The sequence below is a fragment of the Temnothorax nylanderi genome, unplaced genomic scaffold, assembly GCF_030848795.1.
Source record: "Temnothorax nylanderi isolate EJ_2023f unplaced genomic scaffold, tnyl_v1.0 TNYL_tig0077_pilon, whole genome shotgun sequence".
Classification (NCBI taxonomy): Eukaryota; Metazoa; Arthropoda; class Insecta; order Hymenoptera; family Formicidae; genus Temnothorax; species Temnothorax nylanderi.
In genome coordinates this window covers 680,339-703,757 of record NW_027249139.1, presented here as the reverse complement: position 1 = coordinate 703,757, position 23,419 = coordinate 680,339, and the positions used below count along the sequence as shown (strand labels likewise).

General features: G+C 37.9%; 6 protein-coding genes across 12 annotated transcripts in view; 4 read left to right on the top strand and 2 right to left on the bottom strand.

Annotated features, from left to right (window-relative positions):
* Positions 1-5: 5 nt before the first annotated feature.
* Positions 6-1,957, top strand: LOC139774303 (lipid droplet-regulating VLDL assembly factor AUP1-like). The gene is made up of 3 exons (XM_071709491.1): positions 6-244; positions 524-1,431; positions 1,605-1,957. The coding sequence occupies exons 1-3, from the start codon at positions 204-206 to the stop codon at positions 1,826-1,828; spliced, it is 1,173 nt and encodes a 390-aa protein (XP_071565592.1). The 5' UTR covers positions 6-203; the 3' UTR covers positions 1,829-1,957.
* Ssadh (succinic semialdehyde dehydrogenase) lies at positions 1,826-4,885 on the bottom strand. The gene has a single exon (XM_071709487.1). It carries the CDS (start codon positions 4,883-4,885, stop codon positions 3,365-3,367), a length of 1,521 nt encoding a protein of 506 aa, XP_071565588.1. The 3' UTR covers positions 1,826-3,364.
* A 577-nt stretch (positions 4,886-5,462) lies between these two features.
* On the top strand, positions 5,463-7,423 carry LOC139774304 (peptidyl-prolyl cis-trans isomerase E-like). Its single transcript, XM_071709492.1, has 4 exons — positions 5,463-5,604; positions 6,018-6,187; positions 6,502-6,861; positions 6,979-7,423. Exons 1-4 carry the CDS (start codon positions 5,571-5,573, stop codon positions 7,294-7,296), a joined length of 882 nt encoding a protein of 293 aa, XP_071565593.1. The 5' UTR covers positions 5,463-5,570; the 3' UTR covers positions 7,297-7,423.
* A 145-nt stretch (positions 7,424-7,568) lies between these two features.
* Positions 7,569-9,228, top strand: Dhrs4 (dehydrogenase/reductase (SDR family) member 4). The gene is made up of 5 exons (XM_071709493.1): positions 7,569-7,763; positions 7,956-8,133; positions 8,278-8,502; positions 8,588-8,722; positions 8,844-9,228. Exons 1-5 carry the CDS (start codon positions 7,600-7,602, stop codon positions 9,012-9,014), a joined length of 873 nt encoding a protein of 290 aa, XP_071565594.1. The 5' UTR covers positions 7,569-7,599; the 3' UTR covers positions 9,015-9,228.
* Positions 9,229-10,176: 948 nt separating this feature from the next.
* The window catches only part of LOC139774299 (BTB/POZ domain-containing protein 7), a 52,474-nt gene continuing 39,231 nt past the window's right edge, over positions 10,177-23,419 (top strand). Inside the window, exons 1-9 of one of the 5 annotated variants that reach the window (XM_071709484.1) lie at positions 10,177-10,555; positions 11,619-11,876; positions 12,163-12,545; positions 12,697-13,247; positions 13,334-13,497; positions 13,575-13,959; positions 14,043-14,195; positions 14,283-14,439; positions 14,700-14,878. In XM_071709484.1, coding sequence (XP_071565585.1) covers positions 11,638-11,876; positions 12,163-12,545; positions 12,697-13,247; positions 13,334-13,497; positions 13,575-13,959; positions 14,043-14,195; positions 14,283-14,439; positions 14,700-14,878 — 2,211 coding nt within the window. In that variant the 5' untranslated portion in view covers positions 10,177-10,555; positions 11,619-11,637. Of the gene's footprint in view, positions 10,556-10,579; positions 10,687-11,618; positions 11,877-12,162; positions 12,546-12,696; positions 13,248-13,333; positions 13,498-13,574; positions 13,960-14,042; positions 14,196-14,282; positions 14,440-14,699; positions 14,879-23,419 lie in introns of those variants that run through there. The other 4 variants (XM_071709486.1, XM_071709482.1, XM_071709485.1 and 1 more) reach the window with 4 other exon arrangements.
* Positions 15,274-21,945, bottom strand: LOC139774301 (uncharacterized). Of its 3 annotated transcripts, none has more exons than XM_071709488.1 (3): positions 21,701-21,945; positions 17,194-17,304; positions 15,274-17,035 (listed from the first exon to the last, which is right to left on the bottom strand). In XM_071709488.1, coding segments are annotated over exons 2-3 (1,239 nt in total). In that variant the 5' UTR covers positions 17,196-17,304; positions 21,701-21,945; the 3' UTR covers positions 15,274-15,798. The 3 variants fall into 3 exon arrangements, with proteins under 3 accessions (XP_071565589.1, XP_071565591.1, XP_071565590.1); XM_071709490.1 differs by lacking the exon at positions 21,701-21,945 and adding an exon at positions 18,673-19,457; XM_071709489.1 differs by lacking the exon at positions 21,701-21,945 and adding an exon at positions 18,271-18,604.

The following is a 23,419-nucleotide window of genomic DNA, read 5'->3' as shown; positions in this document are numbered from 1 at the left end:
TAACTACGGAATACGGAACAGCTGATTGCTGAAGGTGGCGAAAAGGAAAATCTGCATCAATTGGGAGGTTACTGTGAAATATGTGAGAAAAAGGGTCAATCACGTCGCAGCCTGAACGGTACTTGACTTAACAGCTTGGATATTAACAAAATACGAACAACGAGTACTGTATCTTCAGATGTGACAGATGGTCGATGTAAGAAATGTCACAAATTGATATTCAGGATTTGTTTAACAAAAGCAGGTGAGATGATCTTTTCTGCAAAAGGTCTTTTCGAAAAGAACCTCCGGACACAGCTATCATTATTCAGTTACGTTATTTTCGTCGTAAACGTTGATTGAAAATCACAAGAGCATAAGAGGTATTCTTATAAGTGAACAAATATTGTTCTTTATCATATGGCGTATTCACCGTAAAAGATATTCAAAGAAAATAGAAAATGATTATTTTTTACTATAATTGTCGTCTAAAATTAGTGTATAATGTATTAAAGTTCGATCAATTATGTTATTATGAATTTAGGTTTCCTAGCGTTTGGGGCCTTCTACTCGTAGTCTTATATTCGCCAGTAGGATTTGTACTTGTGCTGCTGCGACTTTTGGTGGTATTGCTGCTCTGGCTTCTAGCGTCGCTACTACCCGATTGCAATTCTCTTCGAGCATTCTTAAGTTACGGCATTAGAATTGCTTTTGGCATAATAGTTAAGATCGATCCCGAGAGCGAGCCCAGAGACAAACAGTCGAGGATAATAATCGCAAATAATGCATCCGTTTTGGATCACTTTGCTCTACGTCGCGCGACGGAGACGGTAATCCCCAGCGTTTGGGAGCTACCTACTGCCTTGAGTAACACGCTGGGATTACAAAAGATGAATATGAACAGCAAGGAGACGCTAATTGCAAACATAAAACAATTTCTTTCCACCTCGACGTACAGTGTGGCCGTGCAGCCCGAGTTCAGCACGACTAACAACCAGGTCGCTCTGTTGAAGTTCAATTCCTGGCCGTTTAGCATAGAAACATCTGTCCAGCCAGTCGCCATCAAAGCGTCGAGATCAGAACTTGTACCTGTGCATCTTACCTCGTTGGCTTCAACCTGGTTGACAGAAGTATTTTGGTTTATGTTCGTGCCCTATACAGTTTTCACACTCAGATACCTGAAAATCAGACGAAACTCCGACCACGAGATACTTGTGCGAGAAGTAGAGAAAGATATCGCGGATGCTCTGGGACTTCAGACATGTTCTCACACCGTATCGGACAAAACGGAGTATGAGAAGCGTTACCGCACGAGAATACTCAGTAGCGCGCGTCCCAACAGAAATACGCCAAACTCACAAGTTATACATAGTATAGAAATACAAAGGATGGCTCGTCAAGTCAGCGAAGTACTTCCATTGGTCCCACACAATGTGATTCTGCGAGATCTCAGTATGTATATATATGTGTGTATATATATATATATATATCTACACTTGTCTGAATCTTGATTTAATTTTATTAATCTTACTGTGGTATGTTTTATTAATCTTACTGATTGCGTAGTGATTTTTTTTTAATACAGTAGCGGTTATTAAATCTGCTTTTCCATTTTTTTGTCGCAGTGAAAACTCGAAACGTTGATGTTACGATCGCCAATATTCTTGATGGCATAGTTACTTACACTCCAGAACCCAATCCGCCAGCTCAATCGTCCGTAACATCGTCCAGTGGATCTTCTGCAAAGGACAAGGTATTGGGTACTACTTCCTTCCAAGAGAAGAAAGCTAAAATGATACAAGAAGCCAGAGAAAGGTATATTAAGAAACATGGACTGACAAATTGCTGACATTCTTACTACTGTTTTATTCTGGTTATAACACTGTCATTATAATAACATCTATATAACATGTTTTACTGTTCATGTATTATATTTACTATTACTTCATGTGAATACATCTTTATTTCTAAAATATGATCACACGTAATTGTACAAAAACCTATCCATTATAATCATAAGCAATATTTCGCAAAAAATCATTTTTTTAAATAATGCAATTATAAGTTATGTACTATATAATACAGTTATCGATCATAACGGAATTACACGCTTGAGCAGCAGGGAGATAAAGACTTTTATATCGGATTATCGATTATGTCATTGTAGATAAACAAAATGTCACAGGTACACATACTTTTTTGACTGTACATACGAGGCCCAAAAAATTTATATTATTTTTAATGTAAAGAGATTTATATTTCAATATATATTTAAGTTTTAATATAAAATGATATGTATAATAAAATGACATAATATAATATATATAATATAAAGATTATAATCTCACTTATAATCTTTAAATCATAAACGAGAATAAATATTATAAATAAAAATTACATAAGTCTGTTAAATTGAACAATAAAACGTAATTTTTTATTTTTAATGGAACTTTAAATGAATTTGGACATATCATTTTGATACTTAATTACTAAGTTATTGACAATTGAGTCATAAAAGAATACGCCACAAAAAAGATTTATTAAAGAAGTAATGTAAGCGGAGAAAAGTATGGGATACCTATGTAACAGCCTATATAGATTTATAAAATCCATTTAATTATAATTACATAATTATATGATTTGTATATATCTATATATCTCATATCTCATATTATTCGTATATATACTGTCTAAAATTCTCCATCGAGTTCCTCTCGTAATTCCTAGTAATTACGATACATAATTAAAGCATATAATATCTATGGAAAAAATAGGTGAATGTAGGAAAAAGTGTATTGATGCTTCTCCTAAATATATCTTATATATTGTACTCCATTTATAAAGTTTGGAAGACTTGTTTTGTACTGTACGTGTTATATGTGATATAAAAAAATATAAAATCTATAACACATTGGAAGAAGCAGATTAGTAAAATATAATACAAAAACAATACTTTTATACTATTATAATGAAATTATATATTGCACTCTAGAAACTTAATATTCTCACTGATATTCTTATTTAATATTAACACATACAATAACAAATTGTTAAGTATAAATTTTAATAAATGTATATGATACAAATTAAAATAAAGCTGCTTGAGTTTTAAAAAAATAAAATAAAATTGTTTTTAATATTTATTATTACAAGAACTTATAATTAACTATAATAAAGAGCATAAACCATTAAAAGCAAAATTAACAATAAAATTACATATAAATAATCATAGCCAAAAATTATAGTCTTAGAACACTATGGAAGTTTTCTCTCATTATTATATATTATATTATTATTAAATTATATGGCCTATTATTGTCTGTCTTGATTTCTAGCAACTATTATTGAATAACAGTGACTGGTGTTCAAAATGCATTTTATATAATTAGTATTTAAGATTGCCAACACATACATATTTGATATCAAGAAAATCTTCAACCCCATGCTTAGAACCTTCCCTTCCTAAACCAGATTCTTTCACCCCACCGAAAGCGGCTTCCGCGCATGAAATTAATCCCTCGTTGGCACCTACCATACCGACTTCTAACTTACGCGCAACTCTAAATATCTGTGATATGTCCTGCGAGAAGAAGTATCCAGCCAAACCAACGGGTGTATCATTGGCTTGTCTCAATACGTCTTCCTCGCTAGAAAACTTATTAATTACAGCTACGGGCCCAAAGATTTCTTTGTTGTAAATTTGCATGTCTTCAGTTATATTGGTTAATAGAGTAGGTGCATAAAACAATGGTCCGAGATCTGGTAATGGATTTCCGCCGCAATGTACCTTAGCACCTTTCTGAACTGCGTCCTTTACTAAACCGTCTACCATGTCCAATTGACTTTTCTTAATAAGCGGCCCGTGAGTGATACCCTCTTTACTGCCATCTCCCAACTTGATATCTTTTTCAATTCTTGCCGAAAATTTCTTAACAAACTCGTCGAAAATGTCAGCTTCTACGAAAAACCTGTTTGCCGAGACACATGTTTGACCAGTGTTGCGAAATTTGCTGGCCATAGCGCTGTTTACAGCTAAATCTACATCAGCGGATTTGAATACGATATACGGCGCATTACCACCTAATTCAAGGCCAAGTCGTTTCACGGTTGAGGCGCACTGCTTATATAAGATCTTTCCTACAGCTGTGGAGCCGGTAAACGATAACACTCTTATCTTTGGATTTTCGCATAGCTCTTTGCCGACGGCAGCGGAATTTGTTATACTTGTGGTGAGTACATTCAGGATCCCCGATGGAAACCCTGCCTGTTCCGCGAGGTCTGCTAGCGCTAGTGCCGTCAGCGGAGTGTCCTCGGACGGTTTAATGACGCACGTACAGCCAGCGGCAAGTGCGGCACCCGCTTTCCTGGTAATCATAGCATGTGGAAAGTTCCACGGTGTGATTAGGGCAGCTACACCGACCGGTTGTCTCAATAGAAACAATTCTCTGTTCGACACAGGAGCCTGCAGTATTTCTCCTCCTATTCTTCTAGCTTCCTCCGAAAACCACTCGACAAAAGAATTTCCATATTTAATTTCCGCTCGCGACTCGGCGAGGGATTTTCCATTCTCTTTAGTTAAGATAAGAGCCAGGTCCTCGGAATGCTCGACCATTAGATTGTACCACTTTCTAAGCAAATCGCTTCTTTCCTTCGCCGTGGTTTTACTGAACGTCTCGAAAGCTTCGGCAGCGGCGTCGATGGCTACTTGAGTATCGGCAACATTCATATCAGGAACATGAGCAATAACGGTATTGTCGACTGGATTGCAAACAGGAAACGTCTGCTTGCCGCTGGCGCCTATCCAATTCCCATTGATATACGCATTATCCCTCAGGAGATGCATCGCTCTACAGCTCAAAGGCACGTGATGCGACAGGCACCGTTGTAACAACCTTGTTCTAAGCATTCTTTCGCACAAGTGACCAAACGTATCCTGTAAAGAATAGAGAATCGCAATAGAAGAACAGTTACACGAGTTACACGATAGAAATTAGAGATCTTCAACTGAAAGTATGTACAAATTATGTTGCACTGATTCTGATTTGAACTTTATTCACCCTTCCGTGATTTTCCTGTGTGATGATATATACGTCGAAATACGCTTATCAGTATAATCATGTGCGATTACGTCTCCCTTCCATACGTGACACGAGTGCGAAACACGTTTACAATCGCAGATATATTTCTAATATCTAATCTGCCTCTGATTCTTAATCTATTTTAAATTCTGAACCACGTTCCTTTTATTTCAGGTATTTTAATAACGCTTCTAGCACTTACCTTTAACAGGTTATTAATATGACGACAATACTGCGCGCTGGCTCATTTAGCGTCCGACCGGTCGAGTGTTGTCAATAAATGTCAATTGAAAGCACGATTGACGGAACGAGCTTATGTAAGTGACGTCCTCTCGCTGTCGATCGCATCGCGCCTCGACTTATAAATCCTCGGCAGTAAACAGTGCCGTGACGCCGTGATTGTATTGTCGACGCGTCGGCGTCCCTCGGTATCCCTCAGTCAACACGCTTGTTATCAGGCTGGCTTGTTTGTTGCGTTGAAATCGCACTGAGAAAAATACAACGAAACTCGTCATGAGCAGCAATACGAAGCGGACCATCTACGTAGGCACGTATGAATTAATGATCAAAAATATTTGGATGCACCGAATAACGCGCGTGACTTAACCCCAACTTCAACCAAACTCCGAATAATTTAACCGGCGATCGATTCAACCGGTATAATTGCTCACAGCAGAATCTCTGACCGTATAATTCGTTGTCTCTGAGCTAAGTTTTCTCTCTGTGTCAAGCAACAAAAAGTTAATAATTCTGTTCAGAAAAAGTTATAGGTATTTACTTAACCACGTTTGACTGTCCATTAAATTAATCAAAGTTTGGTCTGCAAACATTTGAATGTATGCAAATTGCTATTATTTATTTGTATATTTGAGAAGTTTACTTTTGCTATGATTATTACCAAGAAATATTGCGCGGCAAGCTATCGTTCAGATTAACGATTTGATCCCATCTTGTTTTTAGGTGGTTTAGCTGAGGAGGTCGACGAGAAGGTGTTGCACGCAGCGTTTATACCTTTTGGAGAAATTGTCGATGTCCAAATACCATTGGACTATGAGTCTGAAAAGCATAGAGGATTTGCATTCATTGAATTTGAAACAGCGGAGGATGCAGCCACGGCTATTGATAACATGGTATATTCGTAAAATGTTATTAAATAACATTGGCAGATGATTTGATAGCAATAATCTGATACCGAGAATTTTCTAGACTTTGTTGTTGTAAATAATTTACTTGAGGAATCATTCATTGATAATGTCAACTCTCACAAGTCACTATCAACTGAATGATTTAATTTTTAATTTAAAGGATACAGAAAGCATTAATCCTTTGATATAAATCTGACTTTTTCTTATCTAATCATTGGCAATACGTAAGAATCAAAGTGACATGTTGCTTATGTTTGTAGCGTGATAATTTATCAAAATTAATCCATGTTGATTGACAGAACGACTCGGAATTGTTTGGCCGGACAATAAGGGTAAATATCGCTAAGCCGCAGAAGATAAAGGAAGGTTCGTCGAAACCGGTATGGGCGGACGACACTTGGCTGCAAGAACACGCGGGCGAGACATTGAAAAGTGACGACAGTACGAAGACAAACGATGTTGCGCAATCAAAGAAAGCAAAGCAGAATCCTCAGGTTTACTTTGACATAAGCATAGGAAAGCAAGAGTTGGGCAGAGTTATCATGATGTTACGAGCGGACATTGTACCAAAGACTGCAGAGAACTTTCGGGCGCTTTGTACGCACGAAAAGGGATACGGATATCAGGGTAGCATCCTTCACAGGATTATTCCAGATTTTGTATCCTTAAATACCATGTTCTTTTTATCCTGTTTAAAAACAGTGTCTCCGATAATTTTATTTATTTTTAACCTTATTTTTAACTTTAAGTAAAAATCCTTAGCACAAATATCACAGATGTGCCAAGGAGGCGATTTTACGAATCACAATGGTACAGGTGGGAAGTCAATCTACGGCAATAAATTCGACGATGAGAATTTTGAATTGAAACACACCGGTCCGGGAACTCTATCAATGGCCAATTCCGGCCCGAATACAAACGGATCACAATTTTTCATGTGTACAGCCAGAACGGACTGGCTGGATGGAAAACACGTTGTCTTCGGACATGTGCTCAGTGGATTAGATGTACTTAGAAAGGTTGAAAAATGTGGAACAAAATCAGGCACGCCGACACAAAAAGTCGTCATAACTGCCTGTGGAGAATTAGTATAATTATTTCTGTGTATATGTTTTGTAATAAATCGAAACTTGTAAAAAAAGTCAGAATTTTTATATTTTAATAATTATATAGATCTTTAATTTCGTTAACGCAATAAAATTATATACGTATATACCTGCATATATAGTTTTAAAATATTCTTTTTCTCTTTGTCATATCACGCAGCTTAAAAAAGGCACGTTACCTGAGTGTCAGAGTATATGTCTATAGAGATAACAGTACGAATCCATGTATATGTATATGTAATACAAATGTAATATCGCGAGATCAAAGTCTACCGTTATTCGTGATATGCAATGATGATTTGGCACAACGCTAAGTACATTTGTCTCGCGTCTTTTACAATGCTGCGTACGACGATCAACCAAAGTGTCCGAAAATTCGGTGCCAATGCGCCTTCCGCGATAAAATGCGACCGACTGGAAGGAAAAGTCGCGATCGTGACAGCATCCACAGAGGGGTATTGTGAATACTTAATATTTTTAACATTAATCTGAATGCTCCGCACGATATGTAAACATTCGTCCTGAGGAACTCGATCCTAAGGAATTTTTTCTCATTTGCTAATACGAAAATCAATTATAACATAGTTGACATCCTACTTGATTTATGAATTCTGTAATCTTAGGTTATGATCTTTGAATATTCACAGAATAGGCTTTTCCATAGCGAAACGTTTAGCGCAGGAAGGCGCTAAGGTAATGATCAGTAGCCGCAAGGAATCGAACGTGAAGAAGGCCGTGGAGGAACTCAAATCCGAGGGTTTGCAAGTCGCTGGTACGGTCTGCCACGTAGGAAAAGCAGAGGACAGGAAAAATCTGTTTGAAAAAGTAAGAGATAATAACAAATCACTACTTTCTTTGGGAAAAGTTTACATCCTCATTTTTATAACTTTTTCAATTATAGATTGTATCGTCGTCTAATTATTATTAACATGTCAAAAAGTAAGTTTATAAAGTTGTGAAAAATTACAGACCAAAACTGACTTTGGAGGCTTGGATATTTTGGTGTCCAACGCAGCTGTTAATCCAACAGTCGGCTCAGTATTGGATTGCTCTGAAGAAGTATGGGATAAGATTTTCGACGTCAATGTCAAATGTACATTCCTGCTGATGAAGGAGTCTTTGCCGCTTCTTAAATGCAGCAAATCGCCTTCCATTATCATTGTGTCTTCAATCGCTGGATATGTTCCTTTTAGCGTGAGTCAAATTAAAGATTCTTGGATTAATACCTTTTTTTTCTATTAAACATTAAAATATTAATGTCATTATCAACTTCTTCCAGTTACTGGGCGTATATTCAATTAGCAAAACTGCTTTATTGGGCCTGATTAAAGCTACTATGGTCGATCTGGCGAACGATGGGATCCGTATAAACGGCATCGCGCCGGGAATAATAAAGACTAAATTTTCAAAACCGGTATTTTTCTACAATTATTTTAAAATTATGCGATTCTGTCAAAGTTATATTAAAGGAACATAAATTATTATATCTTTATGTATGTATTATAATCTCGTACATAGATTTATTACGTTTTTAGTTGTACGAGACGGAAGGCGCGCATGAACTTTCCAAAATGCAAAGTAGCATGAGAAGACTCGGAATGCCAGACGAGATTGCAGGCGTAGCTGCATTTCTAGCAAGCAACGACGCTTCTTATATCACCGGTGAGACCATAATAGTAAGTGGTGGATCGAATGCAAGGCTCTAAGTCACTTTACAATAACATATCGTTTAATATATTGTATATATATATATGCGTGTGCATAAATGGAAATATTTTTTTATGTAATTTTTTGAAAGATTGTATATATCTATAAGTTAAGTTTGGTGTACTTATATTAGTATACGTTGAAAAATTGTAAGAAATATTACGTGAAGAGAACGTAAAGTAAAAACTAAAGTTATATATTCATTATAAATAATTCAATTTATTTTCCTCAACCTTTCAAAGCACATTGCGTGTGCATTTGTTTCATTTCAAAGTACATACATAATGTAAATGTATGTACTTTGAAATTAAACAAATATATTCACAATGTATATTCAGGATTACACAAATGTTGCACTTACTCACATATATCGGACATAATTTTTTAATGAAATTTTCTTGTACATATATCTATAAGTTTGCACTAACTTGGTGTACTTATTAGTATACCGTGGAGAAATTGCAAGAAGTATTTCATGAAGAAAATGTAAAGTAAAAACCAACGAAGTTATACGTCCATTATAAATAATTCGATTTATTTCCCTCGTTCTTTTCGAAGCATAAACATTGCGTGTGCATTTAAAGTATATAATGTAAAAAACGTACATTCGGGATCATAAAAATGTTTTAAAGATATGAATTTACGCCATATTCGGATCTCCTATTTCGCACGCAAATATTCGCGCATCATAATTTCATGATTGATTTTTGATTGCAAATTCATATGTTGAGGCATTTATGACCTCCTTTAAAAAAAAAAAAAGATCTAATTGAAGGTCGCTTTTTCTCCTGTCGAGCCAACAGTCTATTGGCTGAAACGGACTTCCGCGAGGCACCGCTCCAACGACGTCACGGAGCCAAGCGGAAAGCCGCGCGCGATTGGCGCGTCACCTCCGGTCTAAAAAGAGATCGCCGTCGAAATGGAGCTCGTCGCGAGTCGAGAACGCGAATAATTTTCCTCTCGTAAGTATCGCGCGAAACGTAAACGCGCGGGTTTCAATGCCGTAATCGGGCCGTGGGTGACGATCCATTTCTGACATTTCTCGAGTGACGAGCGTCGTGCCATGTCGTCATCGAGCGTCGCCGCGGCGGCGGTGCGCGGCGCGCGATGACGTCCGCCGTCCTGACGTCGCGTCGCGTTTGACGTGAATCGCGCGGCGCGCGCGCGATCGATTCGTTCGATTCGAGCTCTCGAGCCGCCCGCAGCGCGCGCGGCGAGTGCGCGACGACGGCGACGACGGCGACGACACCGTTAGGGGCGCCGCGCGACCGAGCGAGATCTACCTCTCTCTCCGCCTCGCTTTTATTTACTCCGCTCCGCGCACACATACCCGCGCGCGCGCGCGCGCGCACGCACGAGACTGACGCTGGACACGCTCGCGGCCTCGCGCTCGCTCTCTCGGACTCTCTCCCTCCCGCGGAATGATAAACATGGCTGTCGTGCTTTGTGATGATTATCAGCGCGAGTTTGTGCGGCCGAGTGTCGCGCCGAGTGACCGCGAGTAATATGGATGAGGGACGCCAGTCCCCCGGAGACCCAGGTAACGACGATGCCCAGAGCACTGCGTCCCTCCCCCTCGCTCTTCCCCTCCCCCCGTACTTCCTCCGCCGTCGTCGTCGTCGTCGTCGAGCGAGAATCCGTGGATTCCCCGCTCGACGGCGGGTGTTGTTTGTAAGTACGCGACTCGTTATCGCTCCCCCGTTCGCGCGATCCTCGACTTGAATCACGAGCGTTTCCTCTATTTTTCGTTTCCTCCCTCCCTCCCCTCCCCTGCTCCCCTGCGAACGCGAAGGTGAGTGAACCTGCTGCTCGCGCGTCACGTATCGCTTGGCTGCACGGCCCGTCACGCGTTATTTGCGCTCGCACGGCCTGACACCGTCGTGTCTCATTAGACGGGGAAGCTCTCTGTCGAGGAAACGTGCGTGTCTCATGGCATCGATCCCCGCGATCCTCGCGAGCTGTCCTTTTCCCCCGCCTCCGTGGTCGCGTAGCGTTACCTCCCGGGGAACGCTCGTCGGGATCTGTCGCTATGCAGTCGATACGTCAAATCTCGTCGACTCGGAGCTCTGGAGCTCCGTTTGCACGTCACTTGCGTATATCCATGCTGTCTCAACCACGCAAGCACCATTTGTACATTCAAATCGGAGTCGGAGCAAGATCGGCAAATTTAAACCCGTTTAACGTCAGTACTTGACGACGTGTTTTCGAATGCAGCTACAATTTGCTTGAACTAAAATGTCCTGCTTGCATAAACATGGGTCTCACGTTTGTAATCTTAAGTAAAACATTTGGGTAGGCAAATGCAAACATGGTTTTGAAATGGGGGTAAATATTTAGTAACTGTAACACCATATCTGTATCCAATTTCATGACTAGATAGCTGTTTATAGCTCATTAGAGAAGAAGGTAATTATATGTAGACAGTTATGAGAGATATGTGAGAAGCTATAAATAAGACATTGATATTAATATATCACGCATAGATTAGTTATCTTTGCATTTGTCTCCAAACTAATAATTTTGCTCTAAAATCTTATATATTGTTACATTAACATTGCCTATAAATGTTTATCGCTAATATATGCTCCACTTATTTGTTTTAGGCTGTCGTCTGGGTGAGCAATGAATGTACTTCGTATTTTGACACCGTGTGTGTTACAACGCAGACGCATAAGGGGTATAGATAATACTGATAAAAGGGACTCCTGGTTCATGAGAAGACAGCTTGGAGATGCCTCTCACATGACACATAGAATGGGTGCTTCTGCATCATCAAGCATCACCAGTGTAGGTGGAGATTCGGTCCAAGCAGCCAGACTCTCGGCGTCAAGTAGTCCGGAACAACATGGCATTGCAGTTAGGTACATATTATCAACGTTTTATACAATTTGCAATATTCGTAATGTCATTTTGCTTAGCGTTTAAGTTTTTAAATAATAAAAGAAATATTTAGTTCGTGTTTTACGAAGCGCGTAAAGCTTTTGAACAATGACTATCTTTAAGAGTATTATCTCAAATAGGAAATGCAGAGAAATAATGAGTTCAAACAGTAAAAGTAATATGCTGTATCATATTTTATAATATATAAGTAGATAATTATTGATAGATGAGAGTTATAGATTTGATCGCACATCAAACTTTCTATAGTTGTTTATTCATGTATAGAGAGAAAAAGAAGAAGATGACAGGATTTGCGACGCTGCGCAAGAAATTTATTAGGAGACGCCGCTCCTCTAAAGCGTGTGATCATGGTAGAATTATTAGAGACCTGGTGTCCACATGGAGTCACTTAGAAGCGACCGCTTTGCTTGAAGAGTATGAGGCGTTAGCTGCGTTGAAAGATCTTCATGTTCAAGCCGAATTAGCCAGACCGCCAGCTGCTACTTTTAAGCAAGATCTGTCGATGTTATATGATTACAAACATTGCTCCGATGTGGATCTTGTATATAGAGGAGCGTGTTTTCCCGTTCATAGAGCCGTGCTTTCCGCCAGATGCCCATACTTTAGGGATTTGTTGGCTGGTTGTCCTGGTATATATTTTAACGATAGTTTACATTCTCTTTATAAAGCAATAAAAAATTTTTACGGCAATTTTCCTTTTATAATTTGAAAATTAATATTAAACGAGATGCTGTTATATTGTGTTCACGCATTATATGTATATTTCATAAAAAATTGCAGGATATGGTGCTAGAATATGTTTGGAGCTACGGACTCCGCATCTCGAGGTGCAGATGTTCTCAGCGTTATTACGATATCTTTACACTGGTGATATTTGTCCGCACGATGCGACTTTGGAAGCGAACCTACTCCGGCGACTCGGAGAAGAGTTCGGAACTCCAAATCCACTGGAGCATGATCTCAGATATTTGCTGGATACCGGTGATTATGCGGACGCCGCTCTCGTATTCACATCGGACAGTGATTATCAAAGACCGGATAGTGGAAGTTCGGAGTACGGATTTCGCCCCAAATTAGAGCTGCCATGTCACAAAGCGATACTTTCCGCAAGATCTCCTTTCTTCAGAAATTTAATACAAAGACGGACTAGATCGGGCGAGGATCATACAGAAAGGGCGCTTCACATACCTACTAGAATAGTGTTGGACGAAAGCGTGATACCTAAACGATATGCCAGAGTATTGCTACATGCTGTGTATCTAGATACCGTTGACTTGTCATTAATACTGAGAGGAAGCGGTTGTGGAAATAGTGCTGGTAGTTTGGGAGAGGTAAGAAAATCTCAACATAGAAATATTCCGTACATTACGTGATATACGTTAATTTTATACGTTAATACTTTTGTTTAAATTTACAGGTTCAAGCTCTGACACATACGGGCCGAATGCGACCAAGCCCATTAGAGGAAGCGATGGAATTGTATCAGATTGGACGGTTTCTCGAGCTTGATATATTATCGCAAGGCTGCGAGGATCTTATTTTAGAGTATCTCACCTTGGAATCACTACCGACTGTTCTCAAGTAAATCTGATTACTAATAGATCTTTTACAACCATTAGAAATTAGATTGTTACTAAAAAAAAGTACATTACGTGCAGATGGGGCAGTCAACCTCATGGATCAGCATGGGTGCACAGACAAGCGTTGCATTACTTAAGGGAGGAATTTCAGCCAATTGCTTCGTCCTCGATTCTTCATCAGTTAGATCACGCCCACTTAGCGAATGTTTTACAGAGCCATTTTTTACAAGCGAGCGAACTTGAAGTACTGCAGGCAGTGCTCAAGTGGGGCGAACACGAATTAGTACGTCGAATGGAGGATCGGGAACCTAATTTGCTTAGCCATACTGTGCACTCGGTGACGAGAAAGGGTATTAAGAAAAGAGATCTCAGCGACATCGAATTGCGGGAAATACTAAGTGAACTTTTGCCGCTTGTCAGAATAGATCATATATTGCCGCCGAATAGCGAAGCATTAGCACAGGTATATTTCTCACAAAACATTTTTAAATTATTTAAAAGTAAATATATTTCTCGTTAATATATTTTTTTATATTGATAATTTAGGCTATTAGGAGAGGACTGGTTTCAACCCCACCAAGTCACATGATAGGAGACGAAAGAGATAATTTGAGGGTGAATGCTTGGATAAGAGGCGGAAAGAAAAATGGATTTTTTGTGCGACCAAGGCTATTCATGCCGTATTACGAAGAAATCAAGGTGATAATAATACATGGTTTTCAAAACCAGAAATAATATTAATGACAATGGAATATACTAACGGAAACTATGTTTATTCGATATTAGTCTTTGGTGGAAGAACAAATGATTCAGGAAGCTGACCTAGTGAGATTACGAAGACCGCGATACGTAGCGGATATACCGGATGCGCTGTACATGGTTGAGGAGAAACCGAGAGCTATGGGTACCGCTGGTGTTGATGTTCTTGCAGCTGCATTTCCAGGTATTGCAACATTAAATTATTATCTATTTTATAAACCTAAAACTGATATTGTAAACTTTTATATATATCCATGCAATTCGACATAAAAATACAGACAACCTTATAATAAGAAAATGAGAATGCTCCAATAATAAATTCAATATAAACTTTTAATATCAATCAATCAAATAGTGGATGGAAAATTGATAAACGGAAAAATAATAGATAGGCTTAACTTATAACTGATGTAAAATAAAAGATCTAATTCGATTGTGTTATAGTACCAGACTCTGCAACAATGGCCGCAATGCTGAAACGAGAGCAGAAATTGAAACAATCGCCCAGTTGTCAACGAGCCATAAGTTTGCCGCTTTCTTCGCGACACGAAATTAATCGGCAAGTGCGACTGCGCGTTGTCAGGGAGTTTAACTTACCCGATACTGTGGCCGATCTTCTTGAAGTAAGTACTTTCTATGTTACTGCTTGCTTCTAAATAATTTGCAGTAATTTATAAAAATAACAATAATAGTAATAAAACGTGCATAATAATCCGCATTGCATGAGTAAAATTGAGACCAGGAAAAATCAATATGAAAATACGAAACGGGAGATAAGAGATTTCTGAGACGATTAAACTATATAATGTAGCGTTTCTTTTATTAATCTCGAGTGCCGTGTGCGTGATCCGTAAATGTTGTTGCGAATGAGTGCCATAAAACCTTAGAAACGTATACCAGCATAACATTCTCAAATATCTTCAAGAAGAATTTAAATACATTCGTACGAAGTTAAATACATTTTACAGATAATTATTTTGTGGTTGAGTAAACTGTGAATAAAGACAGATAATGACTGTTTCATTGTACACATATTCTAAATTTTTATTGATTAATAATCATGTACATATGAAGCACTACTTTATAATTTACAATATTTACATAAGCGTCATTAATTTCTATATTTTTATATTAAAACCTACTTGTTTATGATACGTTTTTTTGCGACTTAAAAAATGTTATATCTAAAATATCATTAAAAATATCAGTCGCATTTTTTAGCATTGTGACGGATAAATTGCACATTGTGTGTTAATATTTCTATAAAAAATCTAGCAAAAAATTATTGACTTAGTAAAATTAACTGTCCTTCGTTAGCTTTGGTCCTTATTTTTATTATATAATATTATCTAGTCAAGTGTATTATCTTGTCTTATTATATTGTATAATATTGTCTGGAAACTTTTATCACATGTTTACATATAATTTTAGCGCGATCCTATGAATCTATCTATCAATATTTTTTTACAGTAATTATTCTTATACCAAGATAAGACTTTTTTTCTAAAAAATTTATTTGTTACGGACACAATTTTGCGTCTAATCAATTCACGAGCCATCCCTTCTGATCGAATATAGATAAAATGTGCAACATCTTCTGTTTATAATTATCATCATCGATCCCACCTGTGAAAACTAATTCATCCGCCGTTTCGGTTGCCGTTTGTGAAACGGAGCCACGCGCCGCTTGTATCACTTGCACCATCATGATGCACTGGCTAAATTTGACGGGTGCACACTGATTCAATTGCTCCATAAATTGGCCCTTGGGAAACGCGTTTGTGTCTACATTCAGCGATTTTAAGCTCTCGATGAAAGAATCGTAATAAAAGTCAATCATGTCATCAAGATGATTGTCGAGTATCTCCTTCCGGGCACTCGATATGAGGAAAAATATGAGGTCGTTTACACCGTAGTTGTAGGTCGTCAATTGAAAGTCCACAATTTTCATATTGATCGGCCTGCCCGACTCGTCGTATTTGAACATCATGTTATTTACCCAGAAATCACCGTGCACCAGTGTCGCCCAAGGTTCTTCCGGCGTTATGTCATCCTTAAGTCCGTATTCGAGCGTCTTCTCGATTCTATCCAGATAAAAATTCGCTTCTTTCATACTTTTATAATCGTTGTGCGCTTTCTGTACCATATCTAAGGCGCCGTTCATCGCAGCCTCGCTCAGGGGGTACCCTAGACAGGGTAGCACCGTTTTCTCGAAGAATTCGGGTTTCTTGAGCTTCAGACCGATCGTTATTGCGTGCAGCTTAGCTAAATGGGCGATCGCAAAGTCCATGTGCTCCTTGTCCAGACCTGCAATACGGTCTTGCGTCGTATAATCGTGACTCTTGAGATTTTCTAAGACGATGGCGGCCTGCTCATCGAAACACTGCGGATCTCGTAAGCCTAATCTGCCGCCTAAAAATTGCGGCACGATGACGCTTAGGGCTTCCCGAGGGATCCCGCTTTCGTTTTGCAACTTTAAAAATTCAGGTGCCACCATGCTGTAAAATTCCAGTTCCTTCTTGAACGTTAGCGGACTGTCGAACAAATCTAGCAAGTACGCCGATTTTGGTGGTAGTTTCACAACCACGTTTAGAATTCTCTTCTTATCATTCTGTTCGACGTTGATAGTGACGGCCAGTATTACGCTACCGAAGTTCTCTCCCGGATCTGTTAAATGCTTCCATTCCACATCGTGTATTCGAAAATTGGGGCCACACGTTTGCATTAACAATGCATCCAGATTTTTAACAGGGAGCGTGTCGAGCGATGATTGCGTTTTCCTAACAGAAGAAAACCTCATATTACAGAGTTATTATTTCAATACTAAAACGTATAATTATTAGCGTATAATTATATTGTCTGACTACAATTGTGCGACTATAATCATATAAAAATATAGATTATATGGAATTATTATGAAATTAAATAATTGACATACATTGTACTGTATTTGCTATGTAGAATTTCTTGGAAACTGGGATTAAGTCTTCTTTTACGTAGATTGGATGTTGCTTAGTCGTCAGTATCATATATTCTTGGAACTCTTAGGCTGTAAAATAAATTTCTTTTAAACTAAAACTCAGAAATAATTAAGATAAGCGATACTATTATTTATTTCAGTCAATCTCGATTTAATCGACTAAAATTCGGTAATTTTTATATTATGTTACTAAAACTCTTTAATTAGACCGCTTGAATTTAATTGAACGTTTTTACGTGACAAAAATTATACAAAATGTAAGCAAATTATAGCTACAAGCTTTAGGATTGATAGAATTTACTGAAAAAAAAAAGATATTAATATATATTTGGAGAAATTAGATTTAGATATTTAATAATTTAATTTAATAGCTTGATTAATTCAGATTTATCAAATATACATAGAATTAATACCTCTGACTAATCATAGAATTGATATTTCCACATGCAGTACGGTATTAGCGACTACTAGATAATTTTGGGGAAGGGACACGTGTTACGGATTATGAACTGTTAAGGGTCATACATTATTTCAATTTACTCAAAATGCAAATTGAAATAATGACTTCCAATCCGGATTTAGTGCCGGAGTGGATTTGTATCAAAACAAGTAGTCAATATATTGAATTTGATTTCGATCGTAATTTAATAACGATCATAAATCAATTCTTTTTCCAAATTTTGTGTTTGACACTTTTTCTCTCCGCATGACTTCTGTCCCATTTTTAATAAGAAAATTACAGATTTATTGAAAGAGACTTTCAAATGAGTAGCCATAATTTTGAGTATTTGTTACGATAAAAATGATCTTATAAAGAATTAATTTAGAAATTAATTTACAAATTGAAAAATTATAGAATAATTATAACTTTCGGCTACATGATAAGATTTATTTTTTTATTTTTTTTCCAATAAATTCTATCGATTCTAAAGAGATTGTACAGTTTACTTACAGCTTTGTAAAACTAAGTGTTATTGAGCACGCGTATATCTATCTTCGTAGCACCAATTTCCGTTTGAAAGGATAAAAGATCACCTTATCATTACTGGATACGATTATCTTTGCGTTCTATCTTCGATATAAAGCTGCACATGCATTTTCTACTGCCTAACGTTCGCTCGCGTGTATGTTCTAGCATTAACTGTCATTACGTTGTGAAGCGTCGCTATTTTATATCATAGCAGGGAGAGAACTGTCGGTAGGTTCCTCGCCGGCTATGACTCGTTCATGCAAATTCAATTCGTAGATAAGCCAGTAAGTTTTCCTTATCGCTGCTCCGCAAAATGCACTTCGGAATGCAACGGGCATCGGGGAAACAAGATCATACGTTCATAACGGCTCGGATTTTGTCACGAATAAATGACGTGGCACTCGATACACGATTGCCGTGAACTCAGAACAGCAGAACGCGAGAACGTCACATTATTTTTCACTTACATGGATGCAGGTGCATCGACAGAAACTCGGATGGGCCTTTCTGGCCGGATTAATCGAGCATCGCGGCCAAAGAGCGTACAACCTATTTATAGTGAACTCGCGAAACACATCACGAGAAACTTTGAGCGTTAAGATAAATGTTGCAGAAACGATGTCAGCGAGTTCGTCCGTGACTAAATTATCCCCCAAAGTGCGTAAACTTTTTTTACGATTAGCAACTGCAACTTTGTTAATGTCACGCTGCCTGCTCACGCCATTGCAATACTTTTAAAGCCGCGTTTTCTATCGCGTAGATAACGCTTCGTTTTTTTTTCCCCGATAAAATTAGCGACTAACGTAAACGTCGAAAGATAATAGTCGTCCAGACTTTTATAGCTCGTCGTATTGAGACATTCAATTAACTCGGTGCCCTGTATAATTGACTTTGTGATGACTGTGACGACACACTTACGGGCGCAAGCCAACGTTAGCAAGCGACGTTTTATTTCTGGTAATAGCACAAATTTATTTTCGGAAATTGTTACGCGAATAAAGATCTCTATTTATCTCTACTTATTTATTCATTTAGTATCAAAAATGTCACGTTACATTTTTATTATTCTAAACATTTTCCTGAATTATTGGTATATGTATTATGTAAAAATATGATTTAATATAGAAGAAAAAAATGAATAATTAATAAAAATAAACGCATGTATAAAAATAAACATGTGATCAATATGTATCGAAGTGTATAAATAGTTGTATAGTTATCGTATGATTAACGTTAGGATCATCAGCTTTTTATACCTTTTCTGGAATATATCTATATCTGATCAATATTGAAGGTATTGAAAATTTGAACGTCAAAAATCACTCGGAATATCCATGACCTACATCCTTATATTTGCGGAGATCCATCAATTCAACGTATTTTCGCGTATAATCGCCATATGCCAATGGGGGTACTCTTCTTTGGTTTATTATTCATAGTAAATAATAGTAAATAAATTCGTAGTAAATGTTCAAAGTAAATAACAAGCTAAGAATAAAAAGTTATTATAGGAAAATCCCCCTCGGTATTAAACTGACCGATTCAGCAATAAATTGATAAGTTATTGGAAGGCAATCGCAATCTTCGAAGAAGTTGAATGATATTGATAAAAAAAAAATGATGACAAAAAAAGATGCGGAAAACTGAAGACAACGCGTGTCTCTTTTTTTTTCTGCACATTATTATGTCATGATCGGTCAATAATCACATAATCGTGTGTCGTATTGGCGATGATTATTTCTCGCTAATAGGCTTAATCACGCTTCCACGCGTATGCAAATGTGTCCTTAGCACGGAAGATGCAGTGTGTTCCGTAAGATTAGGTATCTTCCAGGTTCTCATCCCACGAAAGCCGCATTGACGAATTAATATTTACTCCTAGATAGCATAGTGTTATTTAACTTTACGCACGCTCCAGATTTCTCACACTTTCTTCCATCCTCGAGTTCTTTGGCTAATTCGGAATTCTTAGTGAAAATTTCGTTGCATCGCGATCTCCTTCGATATCGTTTCAACGCTCACCGTGAAGTATCTTTGTAACTCAAGGTAGCTCAAATTGAAATTTTTAAAATTTTAATTAAATCAGAATAATAAAACATGATATCCAAATATCACTCTTGACTTGCAAATATAAATGATGCATTTCTATGTATAACGCCAGATATAACTTCCCAGATATAACTGCAGGCAACAATATTATTCTTCAAGTGACAAGCGACTTTGGGGGACACAATTTTTCTTGAAAACAATTAATACGTCGGATTACTCTTCGAACCGAGACAAAACAAGAAAGAAAAATTATCGATGTCTGTTCGCGATATTGCTTACCCCTTCTATTAATCGATTTGATTGTTGCATCACTATTGTATGCGCATAAATGACTACGCGATCGAGATGACACAATCGTGGTCGTAACAATATAAGCAGGTGTCGCGAATTAATTCAAATCGCAAGAAGGACTTGCATGCCAGACACGATCTCAGCAGCTGCGCACACAGCGAAGTTTATAGCTCATAGAACTCGGAAGTAATATGGTTATTTTCCTCGTGAAGCTTAAGGTTGTATTGTAAACATACGCGGGAAGAATTGATACACTTACTCGTGTTAAACAGTTTTAAGAATCTCTCGAGCTACTAAGTGATTCTATTCGAAAACTTATAGCTGTGTATGACGTATATTAAACTATTTACGCACGACAGAATATTTAATCAGCATTAAGACTCTTCAAGGTAGAAGATATTTCTTGTGTTCAACGTGCTCGTTATGCAAAACAATGATTTCAAAACCAGGAAGTTCGTTTGATTTTTTGTTTTTCGCTCAAAAGCGGCCGAAGCGCAATTAGGTGGGGATTGAATTTTACATTGAGCACGCTAAACACGTAAATGAAGTTTGAAACGTATTTCATATTAAAATCACATCTGTATTCACTATTCATACGCGCGCTAGCCGTTCGCCAATTCTTATCCGAGCACAGTTCTGCCCTTTTTCAGCTGCCCGATATCACTATCAATATTATATAATCACTGCGTTGCATAAACGAATAGCTAGATAAATATCTCGCAGTCTCAAATGTTATAGATCTATTTAAAGGGTAAAATGAACGAGAGGAAAATCGGAATTTTCGCATGTTACATAACGCGTCTTAGGTACCGGCGTTTATTTCGAGTGACAATTAAATCTTTTGCCGCGTCACGAAATCGTTGAAAAACATCCATCAAGATGTCGCGTTTAACATGACTGGGAGTTTCTGCGCGGTTTGACACATTGATATATTAATTATAATCCATGTTCGTTAAATTCGACGCTTTTGGGGGTGAGCGTAAAAGTTTACGCGCCAATCGTGTATCGTTTTATTTAAGAGCCCTCATTTCGAGCCCCCGGTCGGAATAAACGTAGGAAAAAGTTTTATTATTACATAATCGCGTATTAACATTCACATTCGGTCTATCGATTACGTATTTTGCATATGTTACTATTAATGAGCACGTCATTTACCTTAGCACCGATAGAGCGAGACGCAATCAGAGCACATTCACCAAGAATGCGATGTCATCGGCGTGACGTAGATGAATTCGTAACACGTGTGTAACCCGAAGCGGAGCTAGACGTCAAACTCTTGTTTCTGTTTTCCTCCGTTTTTGCAGCGTGTTGCCTCGTGCACCGCGGTGGCGTGTAGATTTTGCACAGCACTTTGTCAGCGCAATTCGCGACTAACGTCGCGAGGAGACGCTGGTCGCTGTTAAACTTTGCCTCTTATTTCTCCCCCTTTTTCCGCGCCGATGTTCGCATTATCTGCGTTTGCTAACGAGTAACGCGGCATTAGACGCGCGATAGAGACAACGTGCGGTACAATGAGCGCCAGTGATCTGTGATGATACGTGACGCGCGAGATGCGCATTTTGTCTCAATGCAATGAGATGCAAACATTGCAAACGAGTCCTCGAGAGATATCCTTCCTCTCCGTGAAACTGCGATTTTTCAAACAGCCACGATGTCAAGATTTCTCAATGTCCACGGTCATATGTTGATAGCTTTATCAAGATGCTTAATCTACAAAAATAATTCGGTGGATTAATATGAATTTATATTGTGACAAAAAAAATTTTTTTTTTCGCTAGAAGATCAATTTCAAATATATTTCTTTCTGTCGCTTTTTATTTTTTTACCGGCAAAAATAAAAACTCATCCTGCATTTTTTACAAAAATAGAAATTGATTTTTTCATAAAAAGAATTTCTGTCAATTTTTTTTTAAGTCTTTCAAGTGACTTCATGACGACGGAACAAAACACTTCGTTATATGCCATTTGAACTAAACGCTATGTTGACATTGAAGATCGTAGTTATATAACTCGTAAAATTTCTTTCGTTATCGATAGATTATCTCTTAATGATACTGAACACTTACGATCTGTATTGTTACATTATTTATATTTACGTAACGCGAACGCGTAGCGTAGCGGTGTAGCTGACTTTCGATATCGCGTACTTAAATTAGCGAAAACCACGAGCGGTATCACGCTCGAACGTTGAAACGGTGTGCAATCGATGCAAATAGAAAAAACATAGATATACATGCAAATGGAAAGAATATACCGCAATATGTTTTATTTTCGTTTCTTATTGTTTTATTCCTTTTATTCATAAAATGTTAGTGGCGAAGCAACGCTTTCGCGACATAGTTTACAATAATAACACAAATAAAATCTTTATCCAGTATGTTGTTTTTAATTAACAGTTGTTTTTTTCTCTCAACGAGATAGGTCTTACGAATATGTCACATTTTGCATTTTTCACGCTGAGTTCTTATTGACGACACGAACGAGACGTGTAAAATGGTATCCTGAGGTGCGGCTGTTCACCAAAAATAATTTATCTTGATGTCCTGCTTTAAATGTCACATGGTTTGTATACGGCGATAGATATACGCGGGTATCGCACTGGGGTGACAAGCGGATGAATCATATGAGACGACACTTGTGACTACTGCCAATCGGATGAAACGCATGCAATCTCTATAGCGTTATGTGCAGCATTATGCAGGAATAAACGCAGAGACGTATTATCAAATACGTGCGGATTGTTGCATCACCGCGGCGTTCGGTACTATAGGTTGAATGACGCGAATCAGATAAACGTATTACACAAATCTGAGTTTACCCGAAAATTATTTCCGTCCATCTCTAAAACAATGGAAGTTTTACATAATAATTTAT

What these genes read in the sequence shown, in the direction of transcription:
- LOC139774303 (XM_071709491.1), top strand. Translation starts at nt 204, where the DNA reads ATGTCACAAATTGATATTCAGGATTTGTTTAACAAAAGCAG. An exon ending in GATTTGTTTAACAAAAGCAG is followed by an intron (nt 245 to 523) that starts GTGAGATGATCT and finishes TTATGAATTTAG; the next exon opens with GTTTCCTAGCGTTTGGGGCC. An exon ending in TGTGATTCTGCGAGATCTCA is followed by an intron (nt 1,432 to 1,604) that starts GTATGTATATAT and finishes TTTTTGTCGCAG; the next exon opens with TGAAAACTCGAAACGTTGAT.
- Ssadh (XM_071709487.1), bottom strand. Translation starts at nt 4,885, where the DNA reads ATGCTTAGAACAAGGTTGTTACAACGGTGCCTGTCGCATCACGTGCCT.
- LOC139774304 (XM_071709492.1), top strand. Translation starts at nt 5,571, where the DNA reads ATGAGCAGCAATACGAAGCGGACCATCTACGTAG. An exon ending in CCACGGCTATTGATAACATG is followed by an intron (nt 6,188 to 6,501) that starts GTATATTCGTAA and finishes GTTGATTGACAG; the next exon opens with AACGACTCGGAATTGTTTGG. An exon ending in ACAGGATTATTCCAGATTTT is followed by an intron (nt 6,862 to 6,978) that starts GTATCCTTAAAT and finishes CAAATATCACAG; the next exon opens with ATGTGCCAAGGAGGCGATTT.
- Dhrs4 (XM_071709493.1), top strand. Translation starts at nt 7,600, where the DNA reads ATGATGATTTGGCACAACGCTAAGTACATTTGTCTCGCGTCTTTTACA. An exon ending in GTGACAGCATCCACAGAGGG is followed by an intron (nt 7,764 to 7,955) that starts GTATTGTGAATA and finishes GAATATTCACAG; the next exon opens with AATAGGCTTTTCCATAGCGA. An exon ending in AGACTAAATTTTCAAAACCG is followed by an intron (nt 8,723 to 8,843) that starts GTATTTTTCTAC and finishes TTACGTTTTTAG; the next exon opens with TTGTACGAGACGGAAGGCGC.